This window comes from Mastomys coucha, unplaced genomic scaffold, assembly GCF_008632895.1.
Source record: "Mastomys coucha isolate ucsf_1 unplaced genomic scaffold, UCSF_Mcou_1 pScaffold1, whole genome shotgun sequence".
Taxonomy (NCBI): Eukaryota; Metazoa; Chordata; class Mammalia; order Rodentia; family Muridae; genus Mastomys; species Mastomys coucha.
This window is the reverse complement of record NW_022196891.1, coordinates 60,673,163-60,685,606: the sequence shown is the minus strand read 5'-3', so window position 1 is coordinate 60,685,606 and position 12,444 is coordinate 60,673,163. Positions and strand designations below refer to the sequence as shown.

Genomic DNA, 12,444 nt, shown 5'->3' with positions numbered 1-12,444 from the left:
CCTTCACTGGGGACCCTGTGCTCAGATCAATAGATGTCTGTGAGCCTCTACATCTGTATTAGTCAGGTGCTGTCAGAGCCTCTCAATTGAATAACATTTGTTTTACTTTTGAAAGTTAATTCTTGACCTACAGAGAGATTTAAAACTGGTTACAGGGAGTTGGGCCCAGATAAAGATGTGGAATGCCGCATTTGTGAAATACAAGTGCTCTGCCACATTTGATAGGTGCCATTAAATCCCAGAGCCTCATCTAAATGTTCTCTCAGGTGCAAGTAAGTTCTTCAGAGAAATATCATAAATGCATTTGGAAGTTTTATATGCATCCCTTGTAAACTTAACCTGAAGCAGTGCTGATCTCAAGGATAGGTATCTGTGTCTTGAAGAATGAGAGGAACCTGTGTGTGTTCTGGGTCTCCACAGGCCCAACCAATGTCTATGTTACCTACTTAACATTTAGATGCTTCTCCTGTAGAACTTACTAAAAACACATTTTGGAGACTGTTTGTGGAATAGCATATTCTATAATATTTTAAATAAGAGGAAGGACTGTTTTTCCTATAACTATTGATAGTCCACAGATTCAGTGAATAGCTTGGAATATGGATATAGTTCAGAGTCTGGTGCATTAAGATCTCTGGTTTGAATTTGGTTCTAACCAGGAAGTATTGCTCCTTTTTCTGCTTATGTCTTCCTTGGGATTTTTACCACCAGCAATTAACAATCCAGATGGCTGCCATGTGGTCCCTATCCATGGAGCTGAACACAGCATACTACACAAATGGAGATAAGATCCTTCCTGAACTAGCATCAAGTTAGGCAATCTGAACCAAAGAGACATGCCCCAGTGTGGGCATCTAGCAGAAGCTAGAAACAAGATTCGGTGTGCCTTTTTGGGAAATATTCTATTTTTAATTGAAAAAGTATAGAAATTCTATTTTGAAAATCCACTCATAATCTCACCATCTTGATGTAACTAGTTAGTTCATCTTAGGATTAGAGCTCATTATTTTACATACGGATAGTCTTAGTGTACATATTATTTTGTATTATGCTCTTTTATCATTTAAGACTGTGTAACTTAGTACTTTTTACTCATTTTGTGGTATGCATTTATTTCTCTTACACACAATGTTTGTAAAAAAAAAGCCAATTGAAGCAATATAGAAGCTAATTGTTCATATTTTGTATGAAGAATAAATTAATATCCAATATAAGTAAAAAAAAGCAAAAGTTTAAGGCAACAATTTAATCAATGATATGTTTCTTTAACCTGTTGTTAACTGAAGTGTTTATAATCTCATTAATTTCTGAGAGTGTCAAAGGCTATTCTGTTACTTGAGGATGTTTCTGATATGTTTAGAATGAAATATGTTATGATTTTACATTTTGAAACTTGCTAGGAAACATAACTGTTGTTGAGGAAAGAAAACAAGACATAATGAAAAGCAAAGGAGATGACAGACCTTGTTGTTCCCATCAGTACCATTATGTCCACCGAGTACCTCACATGAGATATTCATTAAAAGGCCTTTCTCTTGGTCAACATTTAGAGCACTCCTGTGTGATAGCTCTATCCTTGCTTTGGCTCAAAACAAGAAGAGACCAGACACTTCCCCAGGTTTAAGTCTCCAGCAAGCAGCGTTGGAAGAGTACTTCTGGGCCCGATTTCTACCCAACACATCGGGCTGCATGACAAGCCTATCCTATTCAAATTTAACATCGCATTGTATTAGAAAGTCCAAAATAAGATTGGAAAGCTATCTAAATTCTCCTTCTTGCTTCAAGCATTCTTTCTTGATCAGCAAAATCTGTCTCAAGCTGAGGTCTCCATCCTGGGGTGTGGCATCTTAAGGCAATGGCCTATATGATTAGCTCATGAAACCCAGGGATAGAGAGTAGACTCTTTTGTCAGAGAGAATGGTTTTTCGACTTCCATAGCTTGTCTCACAAGAACAGGAAAACAAGTCATAAAAGCAGGTATTTGCCTATGGACAGAATCATAGGCTGGAAAGCAATCCCTGTCCCCTTGATTTTTGCTGGGTGCGTTTGCTATTGAGTATAAAGATCATGTAACAGTTATATCATCCGAACTGGGAAGGTTTTGTAATGATAATAATGATTACATTAGGACAAAGGGGATAAACCAAGATTGTCCCACGCAAACCAGGACATTTGGTTCACTCTATATGTCATCATGATGACATCTCTCCTTCTCTTGAGCACATTGGGTGATGACATCAGACAGGCAACCAAGGTACTAGAGGAAACAATGCACTTCTTAATATGAAAACTACTTTCCTGGCAGAGATTGTTACTTATCTGTAGCTAATTGAAGCAACCATGTCTTTGAGACATAAACTCACTTCTTAGGTGAGAATCATCTTCTTTAAGTGATTTATGAGAATGGAAATGCACACCAACCCTAAAATGATCAAGACTCACTAACCTTACACTGTTATTGCCTCCTGGGTAGTAATAATCAACCAAATTCTATACTATTCTTTGAGATTAAGTTGCCAAGAGACCTTTCCCTAGACATCGTCGTTCCTACAAGAGGTATGGATAGTGAATGGCTTGGCTCTATAGTACTAGTCAGGAGTGCTATTTGTAGAGGGAGGGCTGGACTTGAATAGTGGCAAGGGAAAGAGGCCGATTACTCTTGTACAGTGTCCCTCCCCTCTGGTGGTCTTGATCATGGTGCTGCTGACATCTGCTCAACGCATTTGGCTCATTTCTCCCTTTCACACTTTCAAAAATAGATCTTCGTCCCTCCCAAGATGTTGTTTACACGAGGGGCTTCATAACGGATTCTAACGGAAGACACTGAAAAGGTAACTTGTCAGATGGGGAGGAGGGTGGCTTCTGGGGGTAGGGCTTAAGGGGGAATTAGGGTTTTTGTTTTTGTTTTTGTTTTTTTAAAGAAACTGAGGCATGGCATCCTAGAAATGTTAGCAGTGGAGATCTCCATCTGGGAAATTAGAAGTCAGAAATGTAAGAAAGCCTGCCCAAATGTAAGAAAGCCTGAGTGAAAGAGGGTAAAGCAGCCTCCCTCAGATACAGTTAGGTTCAGGGATCCCTCGGTTGAGCATATGAAGACGCTGATCCATTAAGTCTAGAGTAGGGCTGGCATTCTGCATCTCTCTGTTGTTCCACTGAAGTCATTCTCATGGGAATCACATTTACAAACTTTGACTGGGGTGACTTCAGATATCAGAGTATGAGCCAGGGGGCCTGACTCTATTATTATCCTGATTCTGTTACTTCTCAGGCCAGTACCATAGTTGATTTATCTTGTAACTTAATATTTTAGAATAGAGCTAGATATACCTTCCCCTATTGTATATCTCACAAGGGAGTTTGGAACCCAGGGATAAACAATATGGCATGCCTACTCGGTACTGAGAAGGGAGAAACACAAAAGCTCTGGTGACAGCAGAAAGATATTTCTAGAAAGAAAAGTTAAACGTTATAGAGGGATCACAGAAGGAGTGATGGAAACCAAAGCCTCACCAATGAGAAGTGGTCCCATGTGTCCACTTAGAGAAAGCCATGTGTATATTTTAAGACTCACCTTCTGCATTTCAATTAGAAGCAAAACATGATGGTTTAAGTTGCACAGGCATGCCTCCAAAGGCTTTAGGGGATCTCTCTCTAGAAGTAAGTTTCCCCTGGAAGACTGAAAATTTTCTTAGATGAAACACACATACCTCCATTGTTCTTGCCTTACAAGACAACAAACCAAAGAGATGGCCTCCAGCCTCTGTATTTCAGGATCCAGAAAACTGCAAAACAGAGCCAGTGAGAGGCAATCCAGAGGGGGTGGAAGCATGGATTCTAAGGACCATGCATATGTTTCTCAGGCTGCCACAATCATCTTTAGGATGATGCTTTAAGCTGCTTGTCATCCTTTATTCAAAAAGGCTGAGTGAAAAATACCATTAAAGATTGAGTTAGGCACTTCGTTTTTCTCCTCAATTGTTTTGTGATTTACAGGACTGATCCTGTGGGTGATTAGAAAGCAAACCGTTGAGAGTATTTGCTATACTTCCTTGGTATTGGCCATTATTTTCCCTAAGTTTTCCTTAAAACCACCTTTCAGAGAAAGTTGAATTGGTCATAAATGACTTGTCTCCAGAGGAAACAATCATCTAACCCTGCTTGTAGGGTTAGCACTCTGCTGGGTTGCATCTGCTTGGAATCTCCAAATAAGGAAGAGGGAAAAACTTCATGTTTCCAGAAATGTGTCAGTTCTGTGAAGTCCCACTGCAGACTTGATGAGTCAGCAGATGGAAGACAAGCGTTTTTGTTCGCATCCCTAATGTCTCCATGTGCTTTACTTGGCAAGGCAGCTTGTTGGTTACAAAGGCCTTTGTTAAAAATTCAATAGACATGGTACATTAGCCAGCCTTTTAGACCTTCGTCCCAGGACTCAGCTCAGATGAGCTCCCTGCATACAGGAATAAGAGATTCTTATCCAGTGGGAAACTAAGCACATGGATGTCTGTCTGTTCACCAGGCTTTTGGTGGTTGTCCTGTGTTTAGCTAATACACTTCACTAAGTTTCTCTCTCTGTCTCTCTCTCTCTGTCTCTCTCTGTCTCTCCCTCTCTCTCTCTCTCTCTCTCTCTCTCTCTTTCTTTCTCCCTCTCTCCCTCTCTTTCCCTCAACTCTAGGAAGTTTCATTCTGTGTAGCAACAAGTGGTAATTTTACCACTTGGCTGAATTGGCTCATGGATTGGTTGACATCAATTAGTTACCTTTGTAGATGTCCCTCTGGTGGGAAGAGATTTTGGGGGCTCTTTTGTTTCCTAAAGCAGAAGTTTCCATGACATAGAAAACAGGTGGCCACGAACAGTCTCTAGGATTGGCATCTGTCCAAGGCTCTCCTGCATTGGTTGTCACTCAAGCAAGCAAGTCTTCCATCTTCCAATGCTATGCTTAAAGCATGACTAAGCAACTCTTTAGACACCCAGTTAGTTACCCAGTAACACACCAGTAGTTAATTCTCTCTTTTCTGACTGATAATGAGTCTTGCTTGTCATGGGTATGTCAAAAAGCGGCTGGTGGCTTGCCTATATTGCACATTTAGCTTGAGCTGTAAAAGTAGGCCCATGCCAAACACCTGGAAGGAAGTACATAAAATGTCACTGAAAGTCTGACTTGTGGAGCCATCTTAAATATATATATATTAAGAGGTAGAGAATAGAGATGGTGTCTGTTCTTTATAACCTATCTATTCAGCTACCGAATGCTACAATACACAGTCGCTGAATGTTCATGACTTTCTTAAGCATTAATCAAGTGAAAGGGGTATCACTTAGCAAATATCCCATGGATGTACAAATTCCACTCGTTAATGCAAACTGCTCTCTTAACTGCTGGCTTCATAACTTGAGGGACTCCATATACCATTGCCACAGAATCACTGCTAGAATGCTGCAGTCATCTCAGGAGTGCCACAGAATGTGGAAAGAGACTGTTCTCTGCCATGCATGTACAGGATGCCACTTGAAAGCCTTGGCAAGTATCCAGTCTCCTCTGCAAGTCCTATCCTATTTTTCATTCATTTGGTTTTGAGTGAGAAAATTGATCAATCCTTCTGACTTTCTGTCAACCTACTTAGACAGAAACACAGTATTTTCTAAGAGATGTGTTACCATAGTAACTACTCTGGCTACAGCATCAGACAAGGTAGATAGGAGACTATGAAGTAATTATAGCCAAAATGATGTACTATAGACAGAATTGATATTGATACTGTAGTAGACAATTTGGAAAAATAGTAACAACTTCAGAAAATTAACACATGCTACCCAAAGTTCAAATCCCTTCTTCCAATGAGGAAATGGAAAACTTTCCATTATCAAAGAAAAGGTGGATTTCTATTATGTAAGAACTTGCTGCCCAGAAGCTCAAAGAAGCTCTCTTAGAAACTTGGGCCAAATGAACACAAAATCCCTCCATAACAATCTAGAGTTTACCACTGGCCATTTTTTTTCTCCTCTCATAAAATTTTAGTCTCGTACATTGAAAACTCTCTTAACTTTCTTACCAGTACTTAACAAATAATACAGACACACAGACACACTCTAATGCCAACTTCTGTACCATTTGTTTAAAATGCTAATAGTTGTGGACCATATTTAGAACTTAATATTCTCACAGAAACTTGATTTAGAAAGGCTAATTTTCTTTTATAATAATCTGTGACTTAGGTACATTCTCCAAAGCTGGCTCTCTCTTTTTCTTAGCTACAAAATTTTTGAATGTTTGGTATATCCTGGAAAGATTTGAAATATCCATTTGAGGTTTGCATTGATTTTCTGTAGGATATTAGATAGAAGCATGGGGTCCATCTAGGAAGGAAATGCTACCTATGAGGCTTTTGTCCTGCCTTAGTGGAATGCTCCTGTCATTCACTCATAATCCAAGCCTGCCTTAACTGAGGACTCTTCTGCCTCGTGGATGGACAGTTATAAAGATGTTTGTTTTATTAAGCTTTAGTGTATTAATGCATTTTTTATTGTGAAACAATACAAGACTATGCAATGATGATGCTCTTGTAGACCACATCCTTCTGGCTTTGTTTCTTCCGCTAAGATAACTCATTTTACAGAAAGCACTAGTTCTCAAGAATAAATGAATTATTTTTTCGAAAACACTACGGTAGGGTTATAGACATCAGAGACACCGGTGCACAGGTCAGTTTAATCATCCTATACCTGTTTACTTAGTAAACGATTTATTGAAAACCAAATGTGTGCTGGGTGTAGTGTCAGCTCTACCTGAAAATATAGTAGAGAAGAAAGCAGATGTGGTACCCCTGCAGCTGGTAGGGGACAGTGACAGCTACTGAACAAGTCATAAATTAAAAGGGAAAGAAGTGAGTAAAGCAAGAATGGAAGACACTACAGGAGAACATTGTCTGGGGGAGGGAGGCTTCAGACCAGCTATCCAGAAGTGATCAATAAGAGTAACAGCTAAAACAAATAAAATATTTGTAATCCCGAGTCTTTCTCCTTCGGCTTCTGTAATGTAGACTTTATCCTCACAATCACGTATACACATGAAACAAATGTTTTCAAGGATTTGTTTTGTAGAAGGACTGTTCTCAGTATATTTCTTTAACTCATTTTTCCCTTGGTAAACGCTAGACTCTGAGCTGAAATAGACGACCGTGAGTCTTAACGCTCTCCTTGACTCTGTGCTGTCCCAGATAAATGTTAAGGATCTAGTCTCTCTAGCTTTGGGTTTCCTTCTTTCTGATCTTGTCATATGATCCCAGAACCACAAACTCCAGTGTCAGCTGACAAAATCCCACTGGAATGCAAGCGGCAGAAGTGCGTGTGTCATTCCATTTATAAACCCCATCCCAGCTCTCTGTTGGAAGAAATTTTACTAATCTTAGAGACAGCTAGAAGCATTCTATTTACTTCAAAAAGTTTCCTCTTAACTATTTAATATAAGGTAAGAGAGTATTTGCATCCACATCTACACACCAGTTTTTCCTTTAAAACAGATTCATGGATGTGATGAATAGAACCCCAGTAGTAATGAATTCTGACCTATGTCCTAATTATAGTTTATGACAATCAAATCTAGCTTCTTGTTTCTCCCAACAACACAAACAGTGAGAAATAGTTACATCTGAGATCAAGAATAGTAAAACTATAACTTGGGAGGTTTATTTTGAAATTTTAGATATTTCCAAAGTGACTCTCCCCAAAGGTGATGTGTGCTAGTCAAATACCTTTGAGAAGTTATTAAAACTAAAATCCACTGATAGGCAAACCTTGACTTGACAATGCTGGTTACTATCATCCAATGAGTCACAATGCCAGAGGGCTATGTTAGGTTGTTTAATACTTCTATAAGCACATCATTTCTTACAGTATTATTGATTATCCAAAATACATTGGAGTCCAGATCAGTTTCCTAGAACGAAGAAGCAAAATTCTTTTTATCTACTGTCAAATGCTTGCTGTTCTTCTTCACTGGTTTCACAGGCCATCAGGTATAGGTAGGAAAGATCAGACTATCTTTGAACTAGCTGATGAAACTCCTGCTATTCGACATGAGCAGTCTCTCCCCTAACCCCTGAAATAAATTTGTACTCACTGTATCCAACACAGAAAATACCTTTCCCTACTCTGTCTCATTCTCCTCTGCTTCTCCATGCCCTGTAAAAGATGGCCACCCTTTTCCAAGGACCTTAAACTAATTGAAAACTGTGGCTGTAAGAGATCCAGGAGATCCTCTCTCCACCCCACTGCCCTGCCTGCCTCTGTCCTGAGAGTATATCTATCCATCCAGGGCACAGTCTTGCAGCTTTGTGAAACTAATGTCTGTTATTCTCCCTGCTCTCTCCTTTGTCCCTACAGCGCCATGGCTACTTATTCTGCCACATGTGCCAACAATAGCCCTGCACAGGGTATCAACATGGCCAACAGCATTGCCAACCTGAGACTGAAGGCCAAGGAATATAGTTTACAGAGGAACCAGGTGCCAACAGTCAACTGAGGAAAAAAATAATTAAACAGGCCTAAGAAGAAATCAAAAACCATAAGACACCTATCCTGTTCTGTCATTTCTTCATCCGCCGGGGGAAAAAAAAAGCAAACAAACAAAGCCAGAACTAAAATATTGGGACCATGGCGGAGAAAAGCAGGAGAGGAACAAAATGAAAATTAGTTAACAGATGTTTCTTCTTCCTCTCGGACACCATCACCATTTGCTTTTGTGTGTGTATTTTGTTTTTCTTCTATCCACGCTTGGCTAATTATACTCCAGGCTTCTTCTGTTAGGCTCAGCCTACCCATTCCTATAATTGTATGAGAATAAAAAAAAATCTGCAGCAGCCAAAGAATTTCATATATACATATATATATATGTATATATATACATATATGTATATATACATATATACATATATATGTATATATATATATATATGAAATATCACTTCTCAGTTTGACTCAGTTTGACCTGTTTGACTTCAGTGCCTTATTCTATCTCCTTCCAAGTCTCTCTAGGAGATTTTGAAAATCCAAAGTCTTTCTGAAGAATCTGTATTATTGCGTTCATGTTGGTCATGGTAAGGTTTTTCTATCAGCTACAGGAAAAATAAATGTACACATGTTCTGGTCACTGACCTGTCTGATTGATGTGGTTGGCCATGTCTGGTGAACTCTAAGCTCTAAGCTCTAGGTTATGATGTCACCGTCAACCCTACCCCTTACCCAACCCAAACAATAAACCATCCTAAGTTAAAGATACTTGTTTTTGAACAATTGCTGTCACTCGGTCTTTGGTAGAAGATATACTTTCAGTTTTAGAGATGGAAAAAATTTTTTGTAGGAAGACAAATACGGAATTGTGAAAGGCATAGTCTATATCTCTTTGGTGCCTTAGAGGTGGTCAGATGCATACTTTTATATATACATATATATATGCTGTATATATTTATATATATTATATATAAAATATTGAAAGCTTGAGTTTGCAGTTTCTCAAACACTATAAATGCAAACTCTCTGCCATCACCACTGTCCTTATTTACACAATAATGATATGTTAATGGGGCATCTTGCTGTTTTCATATTCTATACAAAATCCTCATTAAGGTCAGAGAACATTTAGCCAGGCAGCTGAATGAGAATAGCTCCCATTTTTACATTAGGGCTTTAATGGAGTTAGGAATTACTTGATGTTATAGATTAACCTTGAGTTTGTACCCTGAGCTCACGTGGAAAGTCTACATCCTCTGACTTATCACGGGGATACAGGCAGAAGGGTGAGGAAAGAGAGCACTCTTTACCTCACAGGAATAAGAAAGACAACATGTTGAAGCAAAGTGCTTAAAGCTTTGTCTGAATTTCAAATAAATAAATAAATAAATAAATAAAACCCATACCATTATACTTTTACATTTTAGTGGTTTTGAAATAAGGTTTAGTATCTAGGGTAGGAGGCAGGGCTGGTATTTCTTTGTTTCCCTTTGTTCCCAGCTATGCTTTGGCAACTTTCCTGGTGGACTTGACCAAACCATGTTACCATGCTGTGTCTAGTTTACCTGTTTATCAAATGGTTTAACAATTCCTACCTCACAGGGATGTTGTGAGGCTACATCTGTTTGTTCTCTCTCTCTCTCTCTCTCTCCTTCTTTCCTTCCTTCCTTCCTTGTTCTTTGTTTGTCCAGCACTTTGTAGCCGTGAAAGGAGAAGGGACATTAAGAGCATACAATATTCATGGACTAACACGGTATCTGAAAGCTTTGTTTTCTAGTAAGGAAATGGTATCTGGCTGTACATAAATATAACCTTGTATTTGGAAATGATAAATAGGTTTATATTTTCAAATATCTCAACAATCACATCATTTGACCAAAGAATAATTTAAGGCACAAAGTATAGAGATATTTTTTAACTTATATTTTCATCAACAGCTCAATTTTAATAACCATAGTTCTCAGTAAATAAGAATCTTCAGACTGATTTTGGCCAAATATGTCAACTTTGTAATATGAGTGACGGGCAAAGTATTTGGGGTATATGATTCACTTTTAGCACATTCTTGTACTTTCCTTGGCATATCTGGTTGAGTTAATAGTGATATTTCCCCCAGTCTAACAGGCACCCATCTGAAAATATATTTCAAGTGATTTTTGTACTTTGTTCAATAATAAGAAGGAAGATCATCTTATGTACTTGGATCTCATGACGTGATTCCTTCTCAACAATTACTATTAAAACATTTCTTTCAGAATAGTTTATGTGGTCTGGCTTAATACACATTACTTGTTTTTATCTCCACTCATGTATTTGTCCCATTGATTGCTGTGCATTGTCAAGTTTCAAAAGAACAGTACATCCTTATTGTAAAAATGTTCTTTGATTTGTAAGTGAGTACAGGTCCAAGAGACTTGTAAACTCTGGGAATTTAGAGTTTGCAGAGAATAGCAAAAAGATTTGGATTATAGGCAAGGAAGAGAAATTATAAATGACAAGTGTTTTCTAAGGAAAGTGAAATCTTGGAGGGCAATTGTTTGAAGTCATTTGAAACCTTCATCCTGACAGCCATTTCCAGCGGGCATCAAACAAACCTGATCCCATAAGCTCAAAGGAGGGAGTGGGATACTGCTTCTGATGCTTTGTGCAAGCAGTTTCTTGGAATTTCATAGAATAACCCCTGTAGTTAATCATAGTCAGCCTGCAGCTGGTAGATCCATAGCACAACATCTTTATTTGAGCACTTACCAGGAAATATACCTGAAACACTGGCGCTCAATTTTGTTCATTTACGGTAAACTTTTAAAAAGGATATAAGTTTAACGAGTGATTTGGAGGATTAGATATCTAGCTTGTAAGTCAATTACCAGAGGAGAGTCTCAGTGCCAGACTCAAGGCATATACCTATTGCTCTCCATCAATATACCCAGATGAAGGCATTAGAACTATCAATGTCCACAATCTCTTACCAAACAAGAAGCCAATTATTAGAGTACTTGGCATGTTAAATTAAACCAGAAGTAATGACCTAATTACAAAAAAGGGAATGGCATATGGTAATAAAGATCTCATAAGAAATGTAATATGTAAATTATATCTTGCTTTATGATGTAAAATATACATTGTTTGTGCTAGAATAGAAATGATTTCTTTTCAATAAAATGAAAGACTGATAATACAATGTCTTTTGTTATAATACACTGGACTCAGATGATTATTTTCACTTTCAACCTCCAAAAGGCAGAACTGCTTAGATTCAAGAAGACACTGAGAAATGTGATGGTAAGAATGATTTATAAGCAAAATAATTTCTTATCAGAGTATAATATACTACCTTTGGTTTTAATGGCATAAAAATGAAGCATTTTAAGCAATCATTGTGCACGGCATGGGTGGGTGACAATAAAGAGGTTAGAAAAGCCACACTGCGAGAAACAAGTTTTTCTATAAAATGAAAATAATTTATTTTTCTTCTGAAGCAGAAGTAGTGGAAGGAAGAAGGGATCTCTGTATGTATAATGTGAAGATCAGGGCAGAACTTCTGATGAAAATGTAACAATTTTACCAAGACTTTTCACATCTACAGTACTAGTTACAATATGACAAATCCTCTGTATACAAGACACAACCCTTTATTTTAATGACATCTAAATGAGGCATTTTAAGTAATCATGGTACACAGCGTGAGTGGGTGACAAAAGAGAATAGAAAAAAAAAATCATAAGAAACAAATTGTTTTCATACCAGTTAAAATCTAATCAAGAAGGCAATTTGAATGCAAACAAGTTCATGCAACAATTCAAGGCAATCAGTTAATGGTTGTCAAACAAACTGAGTAGATAGAATAATTCCAGAAGAAGGAGGAGGAGAAGGAGGAGGAGGAGGAGGAGGAAGAGGAGGAGGAGGAGGAGGAGGAGAAAAGGAAGAAAGGAAGGATG

General features: G+C 38.1%; 1 protein-coding gene across 2 annotated transcripts in view; it reads left to right on the top strand.

Annotated features, from left to right (window-relative positions):
• Positions 1 to 11,704, top strand: part of Prrx1 (paired related homeobox 1) — a 70,428-nt gene extending 58,724 nt beyond the window's left edge. Inside the window, exons 4-5 of one of the 2 annotated variants that reach the window (XM_031387398.1) lie at positions 2,760 to 2,831; positions 8,381 to 11,704. In XM_031387398.1, coding sequence (XP_031243258.1) covers positions 2,760 to 2,814 — 55 coding nt within the window. In that variant the 3' untranslated portion in view covers positions 2,815 to 2,831; positions 8,381 to 11,704. The remainder of the gene's footprint in view (positions 1 to 2,759; positions 2,832 to 8,380) is intronic. The other variant, XM_031387391.1, reaches the window with a different exon arrangement.
• The last annotated feature ends 740 nt before the right edge of the window (positions 11,705 to 12,444 follow it).